At 50.3% G+C, this 24,350-nt stretch overlaps 1 protein-coding gene and 2 long non-coding RNA genes across 4 annotated transcripts; 2 read left to right on the forward strand and 1 right to left on the reverse strand.

Moving 5' to 3' along the window:
- Positions 1–5,485: 5,485 nt before the first annotated feature.
- Positions 5,486–12,774, reverse strand: LOC148393672 (uncharacterized). Its single transcript, XR_015860610.1, has 3 exons — positions 12,663–12,774; positions 5,837–5,922; positions 5,486–5,646 (listed from the first exon to the last, which is right to left on the reverse strand). It is a non-coding gene; the product is annotated as an uncharacterized LOC148393672 (long non-coding RNA).
- A 6,655-nt stretch (positions 12,775–19,429) lies between these two features.
- On the forward strand, positions 19,430–22,141 carry LOC148393673 (uncharacterized). The gene is made up of 4 exons (XR_015860381.1): positions 19,430–19,618; positions 19,743–21,204; positions 21,289–21,359; positions 21,496–22,141. It is a non-coding gene; the product is annotated as an uncharacterized LOC148393673 (long non-coding RNA).
- A 47-nt stretch (positions 22,142–22,188) lies between these two features.
- On the forward strand, positions 22,189–24,346 carry LOC148393674 (janus kinase and microtubule-interacting protein 3-like). Of its 2 annotated transcripts, XM_088385286.1 has the most exons (7): positions 22,189–22,338; positions 22,425–22,842; positions 22,963–23,028; positions 23,090–23,158; positions 23,235–23,602; positions 23,682–23,807; positions 24,177–24,346. In XM_088385286.1, exons 2-5 carry the CDS (start codon positions 22,588–22,590, stop codon positions 23,352–23,354), a joined length of 510 nt encoding a protein of 169 aa, XP_088241412.1. In that variant the 5' UTR covers positions 22,189–22,338; positions 22,425–22,587; the 3' UTR covers positions 23,355–23,602; positions 23,682–23,807; positions 24,177–24,346. The 2 variants fall into 2 exon arrangements, with proteins under 2 accessions (XP_088241412.1, XP_088241413.1); XM_088385287.1 differs by having other exon boundaries at positions 22,189–22,842.
- Positions 24,347–24,350: the final 4 nt, after the last annotated feature.

The raw sequence follows: 24,350 nt of genomic DNA on the forward strand, positions 1-24,350 counted from the left end.
CCGAGAGTCAGACTTCATTCGTACAACGGATGGACTCTCCACCTGCAGGTGTCCAAAAGAACTTACTTGTCTCCCGTGTGGTTCTTGCAAAATAAGTTGGAGCGAGCGCAACTCTAACAGGGTGCATTTTGCCACTAGCTGCCTACGGACAATGACGTCGCGCTCGCGGCTCATGGTTGACGGGCTGAGCAGCCGGGCAAGTCCGTCGTTTTCAGCGCACAGCGAGTGGCAAAGGCGCTGACAAAACGGGAGCTTTGAGCTGCTGAAAACGGCAAAACAAGTCTAAAGCGTGTTCAAACGCGTGCGCACAATGCTCCTGCTTGAAAGGTCGGAATTTAAGGGGCCAATTTTTTGGATGGCGGCCGCCGGCCAAGCTTTGGACGGAAAAGGTTTCCTGGCGACAGCGAGCGAGCGCGGCGCTGCCGTACGTGCACCGAGTCGCCTGCCTGAAGACCTTGGACAAGTCGTCGATGATGTGCCGCTGCTCCACAACTTGAAGGAACTCCATTTCACCGTCCTGCTGGCCGCAACCGCGGTCCAGGTCATTGAGCGAACTAGGCCTTCTCTGTGGAACACAAATGCAGTGGACTCTGTTGGCACGCCGCCGTTGTCCGCGTCGACTTACCAAGCTTGCCATCTCCTCGTTCTCCTGGGTGACAAAGCGCACTTTGTTTTCAAGGCGACACAGCACCAGCGAGAGTTCTTCATTCTTCCTGCTCAGGCGTTTGTTTTTGTACAGGAGTGGCAGAAACTGGCTTTCTGTTTCTCTCAGTCGCTTTAGCTGCAAGCATGAAGTGCGGGATGTGAAAGACGCACAACACGCGGGCCAGAACGTATCCATTCCTTTTGCATCGGTTTGAACGGAATCGTGGCTTTGGCTCCCAATAAAAGACATCTACCAGGCAACCGACTCGCCGCGCCGCTCAACTAATAAGCAAGCGCAATGGGTGCCTCGCTGGATGGCGCACATCAAACGTAGCGCAAACCTTCAAGCGTGCCGTCAATAAATTACCAGTTCATTGCGCTCTTCAGAAAGCAGGGCGTTTCGATCCTCCAGTTTCCTGATGACTGCGCTGAGCTCAGCGATTTTCAGATGAAACCGTCGCGTGTCCCGATCCTCCTGAGACTGAAAACGCCCCGCAACACACACACACAAGCACTCGTTCAAAGTTCAAAACTGTTTTTGTGCTACCTTCCTCCAGCAACGAACTAAGTCATGCGTACTGCAAGTGTGTGATGAGGTGGCTTACGCAATGAAGAGGATTGCTAGTAGCGGCGTTGACCCCACTTCCAGGGTAGTTTAGGCCCGCCCTTTGGGAATCCCTCAGGGCAGCGATCTGCTGCTCGGCAGCCTGAGTCTGCAGCTGAAGGCGGTGGACGTGGCCGGCCCCAGGGCTTCATCCAAAACACTAACCGCTCTGTCTTTCAGCTTGATCTCATCCGTCTGGATGTACAAACGGGGAGCGCTCAGGCAGGCGGGCAAACTCATTTGCCAGAATTGTGACAAAAACAAAGAGAGCAACCGGCCAATTTTTTTCTGGAATCGACTAGAACACCTTTGCTGTGACAAAAGCGAAGCGAGCAACCGGACATTTTCTTCTTGTGAAATAGAATAGAATAGAATGCCTTAGGTGTCATTGCACTGCAGGTATACAACGAAATTGGGAACATAGCCACGCACCGCGCATCTGATCAGTCCTACCAGTCGGCGGATCTCCCTCTCGCAGTCTCTCTTGGTTCGGCTCAGCTCCTCCCGATGCTGGTGATGAGCCGATCGGAGCTCGGCCGCTCGGGACTGCCAGGCCTGCTGGGCCGCTGCCAGGGCTTCTTCCGCGCTCCTGGTGGAGGCGACACCGCTCGGTCTCCCGACACCGCCGCGTCTCCTCCACCTCCGCCAGCAAAGCGCCCCCCCTCCTCACCTGAGCAGACATTGCGCCACACCGGGCCGTTGAGACCGCAACGGAGCGCCGCGACGCTTACTGGGGACAAGCTACACAATACGGTAGCGGCCGCATCGAAGCCCGACGTGGCGTGCGGATAGTCAGACACGGATAGAGCGGATCACCTTGTCCATGGAGCCGTCCCTCAGGCTGAGGACCAAGGCATTCAGTCGCTGGATCTCTCCATCTTTGATTTTGATCACTCTCATCAGCTCCATTTCATGCTGCCGCAGTAATGTCTCCCTGGTAATGGCTAACTCTTTCTGCTTCTCCTCATGGAGTTTGCTTTTGAGTTCCGTCATGGCGGCGGTGGCACGGTGGTGCTCCGCCCGCAGGTCCTGACTTCTCTCTCTCTCCAGACAGCTGACCTGACATGACTTAGACTTAGACAAACTTTATTGTCATCTTGTCTGCACATGGTGCATACAAAACGAAATTCCGTTGCATACGTCTTACAACAAAGTAGTGATATTGCAGTTGAATAGAAGTAACATATCCTATGAAAATATATATATATACATATATACTATATATATATATATATATATTAAAAATAAGTATAAAGTGCAGCAGTGATAATTATGCAATAGTGCAAGTAGGCAAAACAGTATTCAAGAGTGTGCAGAGGAATGCTAAACCATGTATTAAACTTCTATTTAAAGGGTTTATACAAGTTCAGTAAAGTTGGTAGTGCGAGATAGTGCAAGATAGAGGTCCGTAGTGTCATAAAGTACAGTTCTGTGAATGTGTGATGCAGAGTTCAGTTTAGAGCTCAACAGTTCTAGTGTTCAACAGTCTGATGACAGCAGGGAAAAAGCTGTTGCAGAACCTGGTGGACCTGCAGCGGATGCTGCAAACCTCTTCCCAGAGGGCAGCAGGGAGAACAGTCCATGGTGGGGGTGTGATGGGTCATTGATGATGTTACGGGCACGGGACATGCAGCGCTGAGATGAAATGTCCTGAATGGAGGGAAGAGGAGCCCCTATGATCCTCTCTGCTGTCCTCACCACTCTCCTCACGTTCTTCCAATCGGAGGCGGTGCAGCCTCCACACCACACAGAGAGACAGCTTGTCAGAATGCTCTCTATGGTGCTCCTGTAGAACGTCCTCATGATGGGTGGGGGCAGGTGGGCTCTCCTCATCCTCCGCAGGAAGTACAAGCGCTTCTGTGCCCTCTTGACCAGTGCCGTAGTGTTCATAGTCCAGGTGAGGTCTTCTGTGATGTGGACCCCCAGGAATTTGGTGGTGCTGACCACCTCCACAGCTGAGCTGTTGATGATCAGTGGAGCGTGGTGAGGCTGTTTTTTCCTGAAGTCGACGATGATCTCCTTCATCTTCTCCTCATTCAGGATCAGGCTGTTTTCTCTGCACCAGCCCACCAGCTGCTCCACCTCCTCTCTGTAGTCCAGGTCGTTGTTGTCTCTGATGAGCCCCACCACCGTTGTGTCGTCTGCTGACTTCACGATGTGATTGGTGGTGAACCTGAGGACGCAGTCGTGTGTCATCAGGGTGCACAGCAGGGGGCTCAGGACGCAGCCCTGAAGGGAGCCTGTGCTGAGGGTGATGACATCAGAGGTGTTCTGTCCGACCCGGACTGACTGAGGTCTGTTGGTGAGGAAGTCTAGCAGCCAGTTGCGAAGGGGGGTGTTGAAGCCCAGGTGTTCCAATTTTCCTACCAGATGCTGTGGGATGATGGTGTTAAACGCTGAGCTGAAGTCCAGGAACAGCCTCCGCACATGGGTGTTCTTCTCCTCCAGGTGAGCCAGGCTCAGGTGAAGAACGGAGGAGATGGCGTCCTGAGTGGAGCGGTTTTGCCGGTCGGCAAACTGGAACGGGTCAAATAATAGGGGGAGTCTGGAAACGATGTGACCTTTAAGCAGCCTTTCGAAGCACTTCATCATAACCGGAGTCAGTGCAACAGGCCGGTAATCATTAAATGAGGTGATTTGAGGTTTCTTCGGCACCGGAATGATGGAGGCAGTCTTAAAGCACGCCGGCACTGTGGCTTGGCCCAGCGAGGTGTTAAAAATGTCTGTGATGACCCCAGCCAGATGACTTGCACATTCCCTGAACACACGCCCAGGAATGTTGTCGGGGCCAGGGGCCTTACAGGGGTTGACTCTCCTCAGGGTCTTCAACACATCGGCGGAGTCAAGGCAGAGTACCTCCTCTTCCTGATGGGGGACAGTTTTAACTGCTGGAGTGCCGTTTAGTGCCTCGAACCTCCCAAAGAAGTTATTTAGACCATTTAGAAAGTCAGCATCAACTACACCCACCGGGGGGGGGGAGGGTGAGTTGTAGTCTGTAATCGCCCGTATGCCTTGCCACATACTCCTGATGTTTTTGACGTCGTGGAAACGATCCTGAAATTTTCGACTGCGGTCTCGCTTCGCTATCCTGATGGCACGGTTCAAGTTGGCTCTCGCTGTCCTCAGTGTCTCCTTGTCGCCAGACTTGAAGGCAGAGTTCCGCGCTCGTAGCGTTTGACGTACCTCCTCAGTCATCCAGGGTCGTTGGTTGCCCCGGGTGATGATATTCTTAGTGGTGCTGACGTCCTCGGTGCATTTGTTGATGTAGGCTGACACAGTCATGGCACACGCATGTCTAATCTACATCGGGAAAACTGGGAGGGAGGGAGGCAGGCAGGGAGGCAGGCAGGGAGGCAGGCAGGGAGGCAGGCAGTGTCTGTCTGTTGAGGTTTTCACCTTGTTCTTCTCCTGCTGAAGTTCTAACTGGACGTCCATCAGTTTGGTTCTCAGCTCGTCATTGGCGGCCTGAAGGGCGTCCGTTCGCTCCGCCTTGGCCCGCCCTGCCGGAGCTCGTTTGGACATCTCTTACTCGAGTCTCGCCCGGTCGTCAGTCAGAGATCACAACATTTGTACCTGGAGAGCACAAACGCAGCGCTGTTTTCCACTGGCTTCGAACTCAACTTCAATCGGTACCGTAACTTACAACATCATAAACATAGAACTAGCTTGACTTATTCATTGAATAAATGCATTTGGTTCTTCAAAACTGCATCACGCAACATAGCGTGACCGAGACGGCCGTTATCCACCTGCGTGAAGTTATTTGGTGAAATGAATGAGATGTTTAAGACACCATCGTTCTGTCTCTATGTAGATGAAGGTAAATAATCGATTGCTGAAGGTCCAAAGGTGTTGTGATAAACAAATAAACATATTAGTGATTAGTGACATATTTGTGATAAACATATTAGGCAGGATAATCACATATGTTAACGTGACTGCCCACACTGTATTTATTTATGGTTATTTGTTAAATCGAGTACTGTTAGACATGAAATAGGAAGTGTTTAACATAAATGGAAGACGAAAGGGGTACTCACCATTGTAGCTCCTGCTGGTCAATGATACGAGCCTCTTCTTGCAGTGGAAAACATACAGCCAACAAACACCGTGGAACCTAAAGGAATGAAATTAAACATTAACATTTAGCCTCAACCAACATTCACAGATACAACGCAACGCAAACTACACAAACGTAAATCTTTTTAAACACAATGAGTTGTACTTACCGTGTACGCTCTAGACGGTCCACTTGCAAGCGGAAAATAAAGATATTTCTGTTGATAATCGTCGCGTTTGTATCCGGTGTCTCGCTCAAGGCCATTGCGCCCACAGATTTGAATTTTGGCGAGAGTTCAGCCTATTGACGTCATTTCCGCGGTGTAATACCCGCATATCTGAAACGGCAAAGTTAAGAGTAGAGTTAAATAAAGTTTTTAGTCAACGCAATAATTTACAACCGTTGACCAGTCGAAATAATCGTCGAAATTTGGCGTCTGTGGCTGGAAGCAGACGCCGAGTTCGACATTCCTCCCAAACGCCACACTCCCTTGCTTTTCAGGGCTAAAAAAAAACAGTTGTAATTACCTTGTACGCTCTAGACCAGGGGTGTCAAACTCATTTTTTTGGCGGGCCGCATTGTAGTCATAGCTTCTTTCGGAGGGCCATTATGACTGTCAACCCAAATAAATGTATGAGCACCTCATATTATACACAGTAAAATCTACAAAACAAACTGACAAAGGACTCGTTTTCAAATCAGACGAATAAAAACTGGTCAAATATTTTTAAAAAATATATATTAAAAGTGAAGACAATTTGCAATTCTATTAATGACACACAAATGTCATGCACAATTTGTCTTCGCGGGCCACATAAAATGATGTGGCGGGCCGTATCTGGCCCCCGGGCCTTGAGTTTGACACCTGTGCTCTAGACGGTCAAGTTGCAAGCTGAAAACAAAAATATTTGCCTTGTTAGTCATCGTGTTACTAACAGCTGTGTCTTGTTTGCCAGAACTGCCGCTTTCCTACTTCCTGTTGCAAGCCACGCCCACGGATTATAATTTTGCCGTGAGTTCCGCCTATTGACGTCATGTCCGCGTCACATGACTGCGACGTAATATTATCTAAAACTGTTTGTGCGGTATTGTGTTGTTCTGTGCGGTATTGTGTTATTCTGTGCGGCGTCGTGTTGTTCTGTGCGGCGTCGTGTTGTTCAGTGCGACGTCGTGTTGTTCAGTGCGGCATGGTGTTGTTCAGTGCGGCATGGTGTTGTTCAGTGCGGCATGGTGTTGTTCAGTGCGGCATAATGTTGTTCAGTGCGGCATAATGTTGTTCAGTGCGGCATGGTGTTGTTCAGTGCGACATGGTGTTGTTCAGTGCGGCATGGTGTTGTTCAGTGCGGCATAATGTTGTTCAGTGCGCCATAATGTTGTTCAGTGCGGCATGGTGTTGTTCAGTGCGGGATGGTGTTGTTCAGTGCAGGATGGTGTTGTTCAGTGCGGCATGGTGTTGTTCAATGCGGCATGGTGTTGTTCAGTGCGGGATGGTGTTGTTCAGTGCGGCATGGTGTTGTTCAGTGCGGCATAATGTTGTTCAGTGCGGCATGGTGTTGTTCAGTGCGGCATGGTGTTGTTCAGTGCGGCATGGTGTTGTTCAGTGCGGCATGGTGTTGTTCAGTGCGGAATGGTGTTGTTCAGTGCGGCATGGTGTTGTTCAGTCCGGGATGGTGTTGTTCAATGCGGGATCGTGTTGTTCAGTGCGGGGTGGTGTTGTCCAGTGCGGGATGGTGTTGTTCAGTGCGGCATGGTGTTGTTCAATGCGGGATGGTGTTGTTCATTGCGGCATGGTGTTGTTCAGTGCGGCATGGTGTTGTTCAGTGCGGCATGGTGTTGTTCAGTGCGGCATGGTGTTGTTCAGTGCGGCATGGTGTTGTTCAGTGCGACATAATGTTGTTTAGTGCGGCATAATGTTGTTCAGTAAGGCATAATGTTGTTCAGTGCGGCATGGTGTTGTTCAGTGCGGCATGGTGTTGTTCAGTGCGGCATGGTGTTGTTCAGTGCAGGATGGTGTTGTTCAGTGCGGCATGGTGTTGTTCAATGCGGCATGGTGTTGTTCAGTGCGGGATGGTGTTGTTCAGTGCAGGATGGTGTTGTTCAGTGCGGCATGGTGTTGTTCAGTGTGGAATGGTGTTGTTCAGTGCGGCATGGTGTTGTTCAGTGCGGCATGGTGTTGTTCAGTGCAGGATGGTGTTGTTCGATGCGGGATCGTGTTGTTCAGTGCGGCATGGTGTTGTTCAGTGCGGCATGGTGTTGTTCAGTGCGGCATAATGTTGTTCAGTGCGGCATGGTGTTGTTCAGTGCGGCATGGTGTTGTTCAGTGCGGCATGGTGTTGTTCAGTGCGGCATGGTGTTGTTCAGTGCGGCATAATGTTGTCCAGTGCGCCATAATGTTGTTCAGTGTGGCATGGTGTTGTTTAGTGCGGGATGGTGTTGTTCAGTGCAGGATGGTGTTGTTCAGTGCGGCATGGTGTTGTTCAATGCGGCATGGTGTTGTTCAGTGCGGGATGGTGTTGTTCAGTGCGGCATGGTGTTGTTCAGTGCGGCATAATGTTGTTCAGTGCGGCATGGTGTTGTTCAGTGCGGCATGGTGTTGTTCAGTGCGGCATGGTGTTGTTCAGTGCGGCATGGTGCTGTTCAGTGCGGAATGGTGTTGTTCAGTGCGGCATGGTGTTGTTCAGTGCGGGATGGTGTTGTTCAATGCGGGATCATGTTGTTCAGTGCGGGGTGGTGTTGTTCAGTGCAGGATGGTGTTGTTCAGTGCAGGATGGTGTTGTTCAGTGCGGCATGGTGTTGTTCAATGCAGGATCGTGTTGTTCAGTGCAGCATAATGTTGTTCAGTGCAGCATGGTGTTGTTCAGTGCGGCATGGTGTTGTTCAATGCGGCATGGTGTTGTTCAGTGCGGGATGGTGTTGTTCAGTGCGGCATGGTGTTTTTCAGTGCGGCATAATGTTGTTCAGTGCGGCATGGTGTTGTTCAGTGCGGCATGGTGTTGTTCAGTGCAGGATGGTGTTGTTCAGTGCGGCATGGTGTTGTTCAATGCAGGATCGTGTTGTTCAGTGCAGCATAATGTTGTTCAGTGCAGCATGGTGTTGTTCAGTGCGGCATAATGTTGTCCAGTGCGCCATAATGTTGTTCAGTGCGGCATGGTGTTGTTTAGTGCGGGATGGTGTTGTTCAGTGCAGGATGGTGTTGTTCAGTGCGGCATGGTGTTGTTCAATGCGGCATGGTGTTGTTCAGTGCGGGATGGTGTTGTTAAGTGCGGCATGGTGTTGTTCAGTGCGGCATAATGTTGTTCAGTGCGGCATGGTGTTGTTCAGTGCGGCATGGTGTTGTTCAGTGCGGCATGGTGTTGTTCAGTGCGGCATGGTGTTGTTCAGTGCGGCATGGTGTTGTTCAGTGCGGCATGGTGTTGTTCAGTGCGGCATGGTGTTGTTCAGTGCGGAATGGTGTTGTTCAGTGCGGCATGGTGTTGTTCAGTGCGGGATGGTGTTGTTCAATGCGGGATCATGTTGTTCAGTGCGGGGTGGTGTTGTTCAGTGCAGGATGGTGTTGTTCAGTGCAGGATGGTGTTGTTCAGTGCGGCATGGTGTTGTTCAATGCAGGATCGTGTTGTTCAGTGCAGCATAATGTTGTTCAGTGCAGCATGGTGTTGTTCAGTGCGGCATGTTGTTGTTCAATGCGGCATGGTGTTGTTCAGTGCGGGATGGTGTTGTTCAGTGCGGCATGGTGTTTTTCAGTGCGGCATAATGTTGTTCAGTGCGGCATGGTGTTGTTCAGTGCGGCATGGTGTTGTTCAGTGCAGGATGGTGTTGTTCAGTGCGGCATGGGGTTGTTCAATGCAGGATCGTGTTTTTCAGTGCAGCATAATGTTGTTCAGTGCAGCATGGTGTTGTTCAGTGCGGCATAATGTTGTCCAGTGCGCCATAATGTTGTTCAGTGCGGCATGGTGTTGTTTAGTGCGGGATGGTGTTGTTCAGTGCAGGATGGTGTTGTTCAGTGCGGCATGGTGTTGTTCAATGCGGCATGGTGTTGTTCAGTGCGGGATGGTGTTGTTCAGTGCGGCATGGTGTTGTTCAGTGCGGCATAATGTTGTTCAGTGCGGCATGGTGTTGTTCAGTGCGGCATGGTGTTGTTCAGTGCGGCATGGTGTTGTTCAGTGCGGCATGGTGTTGTTCAGTGCGGAATGGTGTTGTTCAGTGCGGCATGGTGTTGTTCAGTGCGGGATGGTGTTGTTCAATGCGGGATCATGTTGTTCAGTGCGGGGTGGTGTTGTTCAGTGCAGGATGGTGTTGTTCAGTGCAGGATGGTGTTGTTCAGTGCGGCATGGTGTTGTTCAATGCAGGATCGTGTTGTTCAGTGCAGCATAATGTTGTTCAGTGCAGCATGGTGTTGTTCAGTGCGGCATGGTGTTGTTCAATGCGGCATGGTGTTGTTCACTGCGGGATGGTGTTGTTCAATGCGGGATCGTGTTGTTCAGTGCGGCATAATGTTGTTCAGTGCAGCATGGTGTTGTTCAGTGCGGCATGGTGTTGTTCAGTGCGACATAATGTTGTTTAGTGCGGCATAATGTTGTTCAGTGCGGCATAATGTTGTTCAGTGCGGCATGGTGTTGTTCAGTGCGGCATGGTGTTGTTCAGTGCGGCATGGTGTTGTTCAGTGCAGGATGGTGTTGTTCAGTGCGGCATGGTGTTGTTTAATGCGGCATGGTGTTGTTCAGTGCGGGATGGTGTTGTTCAGTGCAGGATGGTGTTGTTCAGTGCGGCATGGTGTTGTTCAGTGCGGCATAATGTTGTTCAGTGCGGCATAATGTTGTTCAGTGCGGCATAATGTTGTTCAGTGCGGCATAATGTTGTTCAGTGCGGGATGGTGTTGTTCATTGCGGCATGGTGTTGTTCAGTGCGGCATGGTGTTGTTCAGTGCGGCATGGTGTTGTTCAGTGCGGGATGGTGTTGTTCAGTGCAGGATGGTGTTGTTCAGTGCGGCATGGTGTTGTTCAGTGCGGCATGGTGTTGTTCATTTCGGCATAATGTTGTTCAGTGCGGCATAATGTTGTTTAGTGCGGCATGGTGTTGTTCAGTGCGGGATGGTGTTGTTCAGTGCGTTATAATGTTGTTCAGTGCGGCATGGTGTTGTTCAGTGCGGCATGGTGTTGTTCAGTGCGGCATGGTGTTGTTCAGTGCGGCATAATGTTGTTCAGTGCGGCATAATGTTGTTCAGTGCGGCATGGTGTTGTTCAGTGCGGGATGGTGTTGTTCAGTGCGGGATGGTGTTGTTCAGTGCGGCATGGTGTTCAATGCGGAATGGTGTTGTTCAGTGCAGGATGGTGTTGTTCAGTGCGGCATCGTGTTGTTCAGTGCGGCATAATGTTGTTCAGTGCGGCATGGTGTTGTTCAGTGCGGCACGGTGTTGTTCAGTGCGGCATGGTGTTGTTCAGTGCGGCATAATGTTGTTCAGTGCGGCATGGTGTTGTTCAGTGCGGCATGGTGTTGTTCAGTGCGGCATAATGTTCAGTGCGGCATAATGTTGTTCAGTGCGGCATGGTGTTGTTCAGTGCGGGATGGTGTTGTTCAGTGCAGGATGGTGTTGTTCAGTGCGGCATGGTGTTCAGTGCGGGATGGTGTCTTTCAGTGCGGCATGGTGTCGTTCAGTGCAGCATGGTGTCTTTCAGTGCGGCATGGTGTCGTTCAGTGAGGCATGGTGTTGTTCAGTGCGGCATGGTGTTGTTCAATGCGGGATGGTGTTGTTCAGTGCGGGATGGTGTTGTTCAGTGCAGGATGGTGTTGTTCAGTGCGGCATGGTGTTGTTCAATGCGGCATGGTGTTGTTCAGTGCAGGATGGTGTTGTTCAGTGCAGGATGGTGTTGTTCGATGCGGGATCGTGTTGTTCAGTGCGGCATGGTGTTGTTCAGTGCGGCATGGTGTTGTTCAGTGCGGCATAATGTTGTTCAGTGCGGCATGGTGTTGTTCAGTGCGGCATGGTGTTGTTCAGTGCGGCATGGTGTTGTTCAGTGCGGCATGGTGTTGTTCAGTGCGGCATAATGTTGTCCAGTGCGCCATAATGTTGTTCAGTGTGGCATGGTGTTGTTTAGTGCGGGATGGTGTTGTTCAGTGCGGCATGGTGTTGTTCAGTGCGGCATGGTGTTGTTCAGTGCGGCATAATGTTGTTCAGTGCGCCATAATGTTGTTCAGTGCGGCATGGTGTTGTTCAGTGCGGGATGGTGTTGTTCAGTTCAGGATGGTGTTGTTCAGTGCGGCATGGTGTTGTTCAGTGCGGCATAATGTTGTTCAGTGCGGCATAATGTTGTTCAGTGCGGCATAATGTTGTTCAGTGCGGGATGGTGTTGTTCATTGCGGCATGGTGTTGTTCAGTGCGGCATGGTGTTGTTCAGTGCGGCATGGTGTTGTTCAGTGCGGCATGGTGTTGTTCAGTGCGGCATAATGTTGTTCAGTGCGGCATGGTGTTGTTCAGTGCGGCATGGTGTTGTTCAGTGCGGCATAATGTTCAGTGCGGCATAATGTTGTTCAGTGCGGCATGGTGTTGTTCAGTGCGGGATGGTGTTGTTCAGTGCGTTATAATGTTGTTCAGTGCGGCATGGTGTTGTTCAGTGCGGCATGGTGTTGTTCAGTGCGGCATGGTGTTGTTCAGTGCGGCATAATGTTGTTCAGTGCGGCATAATGTTGTTCAGTGCGGCATGGTGTTGTTCAGTGCGGGATGGTGTTGTTCAGTGCGGGATGGTGTTGTTCAGTGCGGCATGGTGTTGTTCAGTGCGGCATGGTGTTGTTCAGTGCGGCATGGTGTTGTTCAGTGCGGCATAATGTTGTTCAGTGCGGCATGGTGTTGTTCAGTGCGGCATGGTGTTGTTCAGTGCGGCATAATGTTCAGTGCGGCATAATGTTGTTCAGTGCGGCATGGTGTTGTTCAGTGCGGGATGGTGTTGTTCAGTGCAGGATGGTGTTGTTCAGTGCGGCATGGTGTTCAGTGCGGGATGGTGTCTTTCAGTGCGGCATGGTGTCGTTCAGTGCGGCATGGTGTCTTTCAGTGCGGCATGGTGTCGTTCAGTGAGGCATGGTGTTGTTCAGTGCGGCATGGTGTTGTTTAGTGCGGCATGGTGTTGTTCAGTGCGGGATGGTGTTGTTCAGTGTGGCATGGTGTTCAGTGCGGCATGGTGTTGTTCAGTGCGGTATCGTGTTGTTCAGTGCGGTATCGTGTTTCTCAGTGCGGTATCGTGTTGTTCAGTGCAGTATCGTTGTGTTGTTCGTATTGTGTTTAACACTTAGCCTCTAACACTTAGCCTCTAACACTTAGCCTCTAGCATCTAGAAGGTAAATAAATAGGAAGGAAGGACTCACCGGTGACGTCTTCGCCCACGTCCAAGCGTTGTACTTTGTATTTTCATCCTTCTGACAGTGGAAAACATAGCCAACAAACACCGTGGAACCTAAACGAATGAAAGAAAACTATCATTTGGCCACAACCAACATTCACAGATACAACACAATGTGACGTGCGGGGTTGAGGTTAAAGGTTGAGTGAAGGGCCCTCGTTTTAAACTACTTTTTTGAAAAGGATTGGGAACAAGTAAGACGTATTTAATTTATTTAATGGGAAGTAGTAAGAGCTATTGAATTTAATCTATGTATTATATTCTATTGTATTGTATTCTGTTGTATTCTTTTGGATTGTATTCACACTAACCCCACTAAAACTTCAGCCCACAAAAACTCGCCTCTGGCGCCTAGCCTCTGGCACTTAGCCTCTAACACTTAGCCTTTAACACTTAGCCTTTAACACTTAGCCTTTAACACTTAGCCTAGAAGGTGAATAAATAGGGTTAAAGGTTGAGTGAAGGGACCTCGTTTTAAACTACTTTTTTGTAAAGGAGTGGGAACAAGTAAGACGTATTTAATTTATTTAATGGGAAGTAGTAAGACTTATTAAATTTATTTAATCTACTTTTCTTCCCAGGCAAAATTTGATGTGCTGCAATTCCAAATTTCCAAAGTGAATGAAGGAATGAAGTCCTTTAAATTATGATTTTGTATAAATACTAGGCATTAACACAAAATCGACGGCACAAAATGGGCAGACTTTACTTGTTTGAAAAGGACTGGTTACAAGACAGACTTTTTTAATTTATTTAATGGGAAGAAGACTTATTTAGTTTAATTGATCTATTTTTGTTCCCTGGCAAAATTCGATTTGCTGCAATTCCAAATTTCCAAAGTGAATGAAGGAAAGAAGTCGTTTAAATTATGATTTTGTTTAAATACTAGGCATAGACACAAAATCTACGGCACAAAATGGGCAGACTTTACTTGTTTGAAGAGGACTGGTTACAAGACAGACTTTTCTGATTTATTTAATGGGAAGAAGACTTATTTAGTTTATTTAATCTATTTTTGTTCCCTGGCAAAATTGGATTTGCTGAAATTGTATTTTGCCAAATCTTGCCTTGAGACCTGATAGGAAGTATTAAACGCTTAGTTAAATCAATACAAGTTGGTAATAAGAGCGAGTAATGTTGGTTGAACCGATGAATGAAGGTTGAAAGCAATTTAAATTATGACTTTGTATAAATACTAGATATTAACAGAACATCTACTGCGCGAAATGGGCAGAGTTTACTTGTTTGAGAAGGAGTGGCTTATTCAAAACTAAGATTTATTTAATCTGTTTGTTCCCAGGCAAAATTGGATGTGATGCAATTCCAAATTTCACCACATGATGGTGCCCAATTTAAACAAGAACAACACCATGCCGCAATGAACAACACCATCCCGCACTGAACAACACCATGCCGCATTGAACAACACCATGCCGCACTGAACAACACCATCCCGCACTGAACAACACCACCCCGCACTGAACAACACGATCCCGCATTGAACAACACCATCCCGGACTGAACAACACCATGCCGCACTGAACAACACCATTCCGCACTGAACAACACCATGCCGCACTGAACAACACCATGCCGCACTGAACAACACCATGCCGCACTGAACAACACCATGCCGCACTGAACAACATTATGCCGCACTGAACAACACCATGCCGCACTGAACAACACCATCCCGCACTGAACAACACCATGCCGCATTGAACAACACCATGCCGCACTGAACAACACCATCCTGCACTGAACAACACCATCCCGCACTGAACAACACCATGCCGCACTGAACAACATTATGGCGCACTGAACAACATTATGCCGCACTGAACAACACCATGCCGCACTGAACAACACCATGCCGCACTGAACAACACCATGCCGCACTGAACAACATTATGCCGCACTGAACAACACCATGCCGCACTGAACAACACCATGCCGCACTGAACAACACCATGCCGCACTGAACAACACCATGCCGCACTGAACAACACGACGTCGCACTGAACAACACGACGCCGCACAGAACAACACGACGCCGCACAGAATAACACAATACCGCACAGAACAACACAATACCGCACAAACAGTTTTAGATAATATTACGTCGCAGTCATGTGACGCGGACATGACGTCAATAGGCGGAACTCACGGCAAAATTATAATCCGTGGGCGTGGCTTGCAACAGGAAGTAGGAAAGCGGCAGTTCTGGCAAACAAGACACAGCGGTTAGTAACACGATGACTAACAAGGCAAATATTTTTGTTTTCAGCTTGCAACTTGACCGTCTAGAGCGTACAAGGTAATTACAACTGTTTTTTTTTAGCCCTGAAAAGCGAGGGAGTGTGGCGTTTGGGAGGAATGTCGAACTCGGCGTCTGCTTCCAGCCACAGACGCCAAATTTCGACGATTATTTCGACTGGTCAACGGTTGTAAATTATTGCGTTGACTAAAAACTTTATTTAACTCTACTCTTAACTTTGCCGTTTCAGATATGCGGGTATTACACCGCGGAAATGACGTCAATAGGCTGAACTCTCGCCAAAATTCAAATCTGTGGGCGCAATGGCCTTGAGCGAGACACCGGATACAAACACGACGATTATCAACAGAAATATCTTTATTTTCTGCTTGCAAGTGGACCGTCTAGAGCGTACACGGTAAGTACAACTCATTGTGTTTAAAAAGATTTACGTTTGTGTAGTTTGCGTTGCGTTGTATCTGTGAATGTTGGTTGAGGCTAAATGTTAATGTTTAATTTCATTCCTTTAGGTTCCACGGTGTTTGTTGGCTGTATGTTTTCCACTGCAAGAAGAGGCTCGTATCATTGACCAGCAGGAGCTACAATGGTGAGTACCCCTTTCGTCTTCCATTTATGTTAAACACTTCCTATTTCATGTCTAACAGTACTCGATTTAACAAATAACCATAAATAAATACAGTGTGGGCAGTCACGTTAACATATGTGATTATCCTGCCTAATATGTTTATCACAAATATGTCACTAATCACTAATATGTTTATTTGTTTATCACAACACCTTTGGACCTTCAGCAATCGATTATTTCCCTTCATCTACATAGAGACAGAACGATGGTGTCTTAAACATCTCATTCATTTCACCAAATAACTTCACGCAGGTGGATAACGGCCGTCTCGGTCACGCTATGTTGCGTGATGCAGTTTTGAAGAACCAAATGCATTTATTCAATGAATAAGTCAAGCTAGTTCTATGTTTATGATGTTGTAAGTTACGGTACCGATTGAAGTTGAGTTCGAAGCCAGTGGAAAACAGCGCTGCGTTTGTGCTCTCCAGGTACAAATGTTGTGATCTCTGACTGACGACCGGGCGAGACTCGAGTAAGAGATGTCCAAACGAGCTCCGGCAGGGCGGGCCAAGGCGGAGCGAACGGACGCCCTTCAGGCCGCCAATGACGAGCTGAGAACCAAACTGATGGACGTCCAGTTAGAACTTCAGCAGGAGAAGAACAAGGTGAAAACCTCAACAGACAGACACTGCCTGCCTCCCTGCCTGCCTCCCTGCCTGCCTCCCTGCCTGCCTCCCTCCCTCCCAGTTTTCCCGATGTAGATTAGACATGCGTGTGCCATGACTGTGTCAGCCTACATCAACAAATGCACCGAGGACGTCAGCACCACTAAGAATATCATCACCCGGGGCAACCAACGACCCTGGATGACTGAGGAGGTACGTCAAACGCTACGAGCGCGGAACTCTGCCTTCAAGTCTGGCGACAAGGAGACACTGAGGACAGCGAGAGCCAACTTGAACCGTGCCATCAGGATAGCGAAGCGAGACCGCAGTCGAAAATTTCAGGATCGTTTCCACGACGTCAAAAACATCAGGAGTATGTGGCAAGGCATACGGGCGATTACAGACTACAACTCACCCTCCCCCCCCCCGGTGGGTGTAGTTGATGCTGACTTTCTAAATGGTCTAAATAACTTCTTTGGGAGGTTCGAGGCACTAAACGGCACTCCAGCAGTTAAAACTGTCCCCCATCAGGAAGAGGAGGTACTCTGCCTTGACTCCGCCGATGTGTTGAAGACCCTGAGGAGAGTCAACCCCTGTAAGGCCCCTGGCCCCGACAACATTCCTGGGCGTGTGTTCAGGGAATGTGCAAGTCATCTGGCTGGGGTCATCACAGACATTTTTAACACCTCGCTGGGCCAAGCCACAGTGCCGGCGTGCTTTAAGACTGCCTCCATCATTCCGGTGCCGAAGAAACCTCAAATCACCTCATTTAATGATTACCGGCCTGTTGCACTGACTCCGGTTATGATGAAGTGCTTCGAAAGGCTGCTTAAAGGTCACATCGTTTCCAGACTCCCCCTATTATTTGACCCGTTCCAGTTTGCCGACCGGCAAAACCGCTCCACTCAGGACGCCATCTCCTCCGTTCTTCACCTGAGCCTGGCTCACCTGGAGGAGAAGAACACCCATGTGCGGAGGCTGTTCCTGGACTTCAGCTCAGCGTTTAACACCATCATCCCACAGCATCTGGTAGGAAAATTGGAACACCTGGGCTTCAACACCCCCCTTCGCAACTGGCTGCTAGACTTCCTCACCAACAGACCTCAGTCAGTCCGGGTCGGACAGAACACCTCTGATGTCATCACCCTCAGCACAGGCTTCCTTCAGGGCTGCGTCCTGAGCCCCCTGCTGTGCACCCTGATGACACACGACTGCGTCCTCAGGTTCACCACCAATCACATCGTGAAGTCAGCAGACGACACAACGGTGGTGGGGCTCATCAGAGACAACAACGACCTGGACTACAGAGAGGAGGTGGAGCAGCTGGTGGGCTGGTGCAGAGAAAACAGCCTGATCCTGAATGAGGAGAAGATGAAGGAGATCATCGTCGACTTCAGGAAAAAACAGCCTCACCACGCTCCACTGATCATCAACAGCTCAGCTGTGGAGGTGGTCAGCACCACCAAATTCCTGGGGGTCCACATCACAGAAGACCTCACCTGGACTATGAACACTACGGCACTGGTCAAGAGGGCACAGAAGCGCTTGTACTTCCTGCGGAGGATGAGGAGAGCCCACCTGCCCCCACCCATCATGAGGACGTTCTACAGGAGCACCATAGAGAGCATTCTGACAAGCTGTCTCTCTGTGTGGTGTGGAGGCTGCACCGCCTCCGATTGGAAGAACGTGAGGAGAGTGGTGAGGACAGCAGAGAGGATCATAGGGGCTCCTCTTCCCTCCATTCAGGACATTTCATCTCAGCGCTGCATGTCCCGTGCCCGTAACATCATCAATGACCCATCACACCCCCACCATGGACTGTTCTCCCTGCTGCCCTCTGGGAAGAGGTTTGCAGCATCCGCTGCAGGTCCACCAGGTTCTGCAACAGCTTTTTCCCTGCTGTCATCAGACTGTTGAACACTAGAACTGTTGAGCTCTAAACTGAACTCTGCATCACACATTCACAGAACTGTACTTTATGACACTACGGACCTCTATCTTGCACTATCTCGCACTACCAACTTTACTGAACTTGTATAAACCCTTTAAATAGAAGTTTAATACATGGTTTAGCATTCCTCTGCACACTCTTGAATACTGTTTTGCCTACTTGCACTATTGCATAATTATCACTGCTGCACTTTATACTTATTTTTAATATATATATATATATATATATATATATATATAGTATATATGTATATATATATATTTTCATAGGATATGTTACTTCTATTCAACTGCAATATCACTACTTTGTTGTAAGACGTATGCAACGGAATTTCGTTTTGTATGCACCATGTGCAGACAAGATGACAATAAAGTTTGTCTAAGTCTAAGTCTAAGTCATGTCAGGTCAGCTGTCTGGAGAGAGAGAGAAGTCAGGACCTGCGGGCGGAGCACCACCGTGCCACCGCCGCCATGACGGAACTCAAAAGCAAACTCCATGAGGAGAAGCAGAAAGAGTTAGCCATTACCAGGGAGACATTACTGCGGCAGCATGAAATGGAGCTGATGAGAGTGATCAAAATCAAAGATGGAGAGATCCAGCGACTGAATGCCTTGGTCCTCAGCCTGAGGGACGGCTCCATGGACAAGGTGATCCGCTCTATCCGTGTCTGACTATCCGCACGCCACGTCGGGCTTCGATGCGGCCGCTACCGTATTGTGTAGCTTGTCCCCAGTAAGCGTCGCGGCGCTCCGTTGCGGTCTCAACGGCCCGGTGTGGCGCAATGTCTGCTCAGGTGAGGAGGGGGGGCGCTTTGCTGGCGGAGGTGGAGGAGACGCGGCGGTGTCGGGAGACCGAGCGGTGTCGCCTCCACCAGGAGCGCGGAAGAAGCCCTGGCAGCGGCCCAGCAGGCCTGGCAGTCCCGAGCGGCCGAGCTCCGATCGGCTCATCACCAGCATCGGGAGGAGCTGAGCCGAACCAAGAGAGACTGCGAGAGGGAGATCCGCCGACTGGTAGGACTGATCAGATGCGCGGTGCGTGGCTATGTTCCCAATTTCGTTGTATACCTGCAGTGCAATGACACCTAAGGCATTCTATTCTATTCTATTTCACAAGAAGAAAATGTCCGGTTGCTCGCTTCGCTTTTGTCACAGCAAAGGTGTTCTAGTCGATTCAAGAAAAAAATTGGCCGGTTGCTCTCTTTGTTTTTGTCACAATTCTGGCAAATGAGTTTGCCCGCCTGCCTGAGCGCTCCCCGTTTGTACATCCAGACGGATGAGATCAAGCTGAAAGACAGAGCGGTTAGTGTTTTGGATGAAGCCCTGGGGCCGGCCACGTCCACCGCCTTCAGCTGCAGACTCAGGCTGCCGAGCAGCAGATCGCTGCCCTGAGGGATTCCCAAAGGGCGGGCCTAAACTACCCTGGAAGTGGGGTCAACGCCGCTACTAGCAATCCTCTTCATTGCGTAAGCCACCTCATCACACACTTGCAGTACGCATGACTTAGTTCGTTGCTGGAGGAAGGTAGCACAAAAACAGTTTTGAACTTTGAACGAGTGCTTGTGTGTGTGTGTTGCGGGGCGTTTTCAGTCTCAGGAGGATCGGGACACGCGACGGTTTCATCTGAAAATCGCTGAGCTCAGCGCAGTCATCAGGAAACTGGAGGATCGAAACGCCCTGCTTTCTGAAGAGCGCAATGAACTGGTAATTTATTGACGGCACGCTTGAAGGTTTGCGCTACGTTTGATGCGCGCCATCCAGCGAGGCACCCATTGCGCTTGCTTATTAGTTGAGCGGCGCGGCGAGTCGGTTGCCTGGTAGATGTCTTTTATTGGGAGCCAAAGCCACGATTCCGTTCAAACCGATGCAAAAGGAATGGATACGTTCTGGCCCGCGTGTTGTGCGTCTTTCACATCCCGCACTTCATGCTTGCAGCTAAAGCGACTGAGAGAAACAGAAAGCCAGTTTCTGCCACTCCTGTACAAAAACAAACGCCTGAGCAGGAAGAATGAAGAACTCTCGCTGGTGCTGTGTCGCCTTGAAAACAAAGTGCGCTTTGTCACCCAGGAGAACGAGGAGATGGCAAGCTTGGTAAGTCGACGCGGACAACGGCGGCGTGCCAACAGAGTCCACTGCATTTGTGTTCCACAGAGAAGGCCTAGTTCGCTCAATGACCTGGACCGCGGTTGCGGCCAGCAGGACGGTGAAATGGCGTTCCTTCAAGTTGTGGAGCAGCGGCACATCATCGACGACTTGTCCAAGGTCTTCAGGCAGGCGACTCGGTGCACGTACGGCAGCGCCGCGCTCGCTCGCTGTCGCCAGGAAACCTTTTCCGTCCAAAGCTTGGCCGGCGGCCGCCATCCAAAAAATTGGCCCCTTAAATTCCGACCTTTCAAGCAGGAGCATTGTGCGCACGCGTTTGAACACGCTTTAGACTTGTTTTGCCGTTTTCAGCAGCTCAAAGCTCCCGTTTTGTCAGCGCCTTTGCCACTCGCTGTGCGCTGAAAACGACGGACTTGCCCGGCTGCTCAGCCCGTCAACCATGAGCCGCGAGCGCGACGTCATTGTCCGTAGGCAGCTAGTGGCAAAATGCACCCTGTTAGAGTTGCGCTCGCTCCAACTTATTTTGCAAGAACCACACGGGAGACAAGTAAGTTCTTTTGGACACCTGCAGGTGGAGAGTCCATCCGTTGTACGAATGAAGTCTGACTCTCGGCTCCTGCACGAGCATTTTAATTAAGAGAAACAGGGTGGGTGTAAGAGTGGATTGAATAGAGGAAGCCCTTGACCTCTAGTCAAAACATAGCAAGGGGTGTTTTACGACTTTGTGTAGGAAGGGATAAGCGATAGGGATAAATAAGGGATAAATAATATTATTTATTACAGGTCGCAGTCAAAGTCAAAGCAACACAATGATACGATAAAGATAATCTGGAAAACCCTGACACACCCTGTAGTTGTCACTTTTGGAAAAGACGAGCGTCCCTCCAATCATCGCTGGTGACGTGTTTTTCAGGCTCTGGAGACAGGAGCTCATGTCAGAAATGTCATTGTGAGTCGCGTTTGTTTCTGCGCCGGAGCCGTTCGTTCCCTATGCATCCAAAGAATCTCAAAGGCGGATTATTTGTGTCGACAGGAGAGAGATTTGCTGCTACGATACCGACGTCGAGAATCTCTGAGGAGGAACAAAGCGTGAGGTCCTGCAAGGTGAGTCTGTTTGTTTGCGGCTGCTTGGTGTTGCGCAAGATGAAATGGCCTTTTTCTCGCTATCGTTCCTCTCGTCGATTCATCGTGAGGTGTCGCTTCAGTTTGTTCAGAGAGATGTTTGCTTCCGCGCCCGCAGGTCATCGAAACATTTTACGGCTACGACGAAGACGTGTTGGTGGACTCGGACGGATCGTCCTTGTCTTTTCACACCGACAGAACCCCCGACACGGAACCCGAAGAGGTAGCCCGCCATTTCTGCCAGCGTATTGGCACCAAACATTCCTCTTCAGCCTGGAATCGGACTCGTCTTTGCGTCGCGGGTGCTTTGTCGCCGGTCTGACTGATTCTGGTACTAGTGCTGTGTTGCATTGGTGTGTGCATGAAGAGGCGGAGCTTCGCTACCGCCAGCTGACGCAAGAATATCAAGCGCTGCAACGAGCCTACGCTCTGCTAGCCCAGACCAGCGAAAGGGGACTACGACGCCGAGAAGGAGATCAAGGTGGCGCCCCTTCCCGCAACCCCCGGCCGGGTCGCAGCCTCCCCGTTCTCACCCAGCCTCGGGTGTTCTCTGGTCTGAAAGGAGGAGGAGGAGCCTCCCTCCTCCTCCTTTCAGACCAGAGAAAAGCTGATGGTAGAAATGGGTCACTATCAAAGCAGAGTAGCAGATCTGGAGTCAGCGCTGAAGCAACAAGGACAGGTAAGCTCATCAATGAGCACACCTTTTTCTCAGACAAAATAGCTACATTCTTCAGTCACTCATCCGTCTGGCATTACTGGACCAACCCCCCCCCCCCCCCCCCCGAACGTGGCTGGGTAAATGCGGAGAAAAGCAAATGTCATTTTCCAGTCAACCAAAGAATTTGTGGATGAAAATGACACAACATTCCAAAGCTGTCCACGCGTTTGTCTCTTCTAGAATGTCAAGTGGGTGGAGGAGAAGCAGCTGCTGCGTCAGAGCAATCAGCAGTTGGCCGAAAAGGTGACGGAAAGAAAGGCGCTGGGCGGAGTCGCTTGGCGTCACACCTGTCGGGAAGCCCCGCAGATGAGGTCTGACTGTCTTTTCAGGTCAGGCGGATGGAGGCGGAAGAAGCGCGTCTGAAAGAGCACATCCAGGATATCCGAGACCAAAACGAACTGCTTGAGTTCCGCATCCTGGAGCTGGAGGTGGGAAGACTCGCACAAGCGTGTTGAGGCCAGAGATGTGACGGACGGACGGACGGACGGACGGATGCATGCCTCTGCCTTTCAGGAGAGGGAGTGGCGCTCCCCCGTCTTGAAGTTTCTGCAAGTCCGTTTCCCAGACGGCCTCAGCCCTTTGCAGATCTACTGCGAGGCCGAGGGCGTGAGCGTAGGTAAGGCCTCCCTCGCAACCCTAACCTTAACCCGAGGTCCCAGAACACCTTACATTGCTCCTTGCGCCTTTCCCCCGGACATCGTCATCAGTGATCTGATGAAGAAGCTGGACATCCTGGGCTATAACGCCGTAAGTGTATGTCGAACTCCTTATGTTCGCACTCCACGAGACTCGGCGGCTCAAATGTGACTTTTGGAAGGCTTTGCGCTGAAAGAAGCTTGTTGACGCTGTGCCTTTGGGCTCTTGCAGAATCTCACCAACGAGGAGCAGGTGGTCGTGATTCACGCCAGGACCCTTCTCACCCTAGCCGAGAAGGTAACGCGCACGTCCACGCACGCTCTCGCATTCTGCTTATGTGACAGCAGCCTTTCCTCAGTGGTTAGAATACATCAAAGTGACCAAGTCAGCACTTCAACAGAAGATGTTGGACATTGAAAGTGAGAAGGTAGACAGACACGCGACATCAGCCAAGGGGAACTCCGGCAATGTGCCCCAACAATTCTGACCTTGAGCTGTGCTAGGATATGTTCTGCAAGCAGAAGGGCTACCTGGATGAAGAGTTGGACTTCAGGAAGTGTTCCATGGACCAGGCTCATAAGGTAAGCCGCCCTCAAATCTCCCGCCGGACCACTGATGGATGAGGATTGCGGCCCAGAGGATCCTGGAGCTGGAGGCCATGTTGTACGAGGCGCTACCGCAGCGGGACTGCCCCGCCACGGACGGCGAAAAAGCCAGCCACGCTGGCGTGAATGACGTGCTGACGGCGGATCAGAGAGAAGAGCTTAGGAGCGCCGTGGACCAATGGAAGCGAGCCCTGATGTGCGAGTTGAGGGAGCGCGACGCTTGCATCCTCCAAGAGAGAATGGATCTGCTGCGCAGCGCGCAACAGGTAAGGGCCCAAAGCCAGCCCGGCACTTACTTGCACGCTTACTGGCTTTTGAATGCCACTTTCCATTTGTCCGTCCTAGAGGAACAAAGAGCTGAAAGAATTCATCGAAGCTCAGAAGAGACAAATCAAACAATTGGAGGAGAAGTTTCTGTTTCTCTTTCTATTCTTCTCCTTGGCCTTCATTCTGTGGCCCTAACACCAGCTGGTGAGTGAGCTCCAGCGGCACCGCACTCGACACCTCCGATACACTGCCAGCCGGTCTCAGACGTTGGCAGACGCTCCGATGCCAACGTATACCCCCCGCCACGGTGACAGAGGCACCGCGTCACACCGGCGCTCATCCAATCAGAAGGCAGGAAAAGCAAATTCACATGCAGGGCACTTTTGAACCAGAAGAGAGCGCCACAAAAAACGGTTGTCGCCCCAAACGCGCACTAAAAAGGGTCAGAATAACAAGAGTCCCACTGGCCAGCCGGGGCCACCCGTGCAGCTGTTTCTTCAGGGGGGAAAAAAATTGGAGTCACCGGTGAGTACATTTTGCATTTAGCTCTGCTTTTCTGCTTCTGTCTTCAAGTGTGTGGCATCCTGCGATCAAAGATTCAGCCAACCCCAAAGCGGTTGACCTCAACGTCCCACCACCATGCCTACCAGAGCAGGTGACGTGATGCTTTGGACATCCTTCCGTCTCAGATGCCCAAAAGTACTCTTTGCCACATCTGCGGCAATACGGTGTCTTTTCAAAGGTGCA

This window comes from Syngnathus floridae, chromosome 9 (genome assembly GCF_059516105.1).
Source record: "Syngnathus floridae isolate MCC-2025c chromosome 9, RoL_Sflo_1.0, whole genome shotgun sequence".
Taxonomy (NCBI): domain Eukaryota; kingdom Metazoa; phylum Chordata; class Actinopteri; order Syngnathiformes; family Syngnathidae; genus Syngnathus; species Syngnathus floridae.

Bases quoted from the DNA above. Each gene is read 5' to 3' on its own strand.
- LOC148393674 (XM_088385287.1), top strand. From the start codon at position 22,588: ATGCATGCCTCTGCCTTTCAGGAGAGGGAGTGGCGCTCCCCCGTCTTG. The intron at 22,843-22,962 runs GTAAGTGTATGT...GGGCTCTTGCAG, and splicing joins ACATCCTGGGCTATAACGCC to AATCTCACCAACGAGGAGCA. The intron at 23,029-23,089 runs GTAACGCGCACG...GCCTTTCCTCAG, and splicing joins TTCTCACCCTAGCCGAGAAG to TGGTTAGAATACATCAAAGT.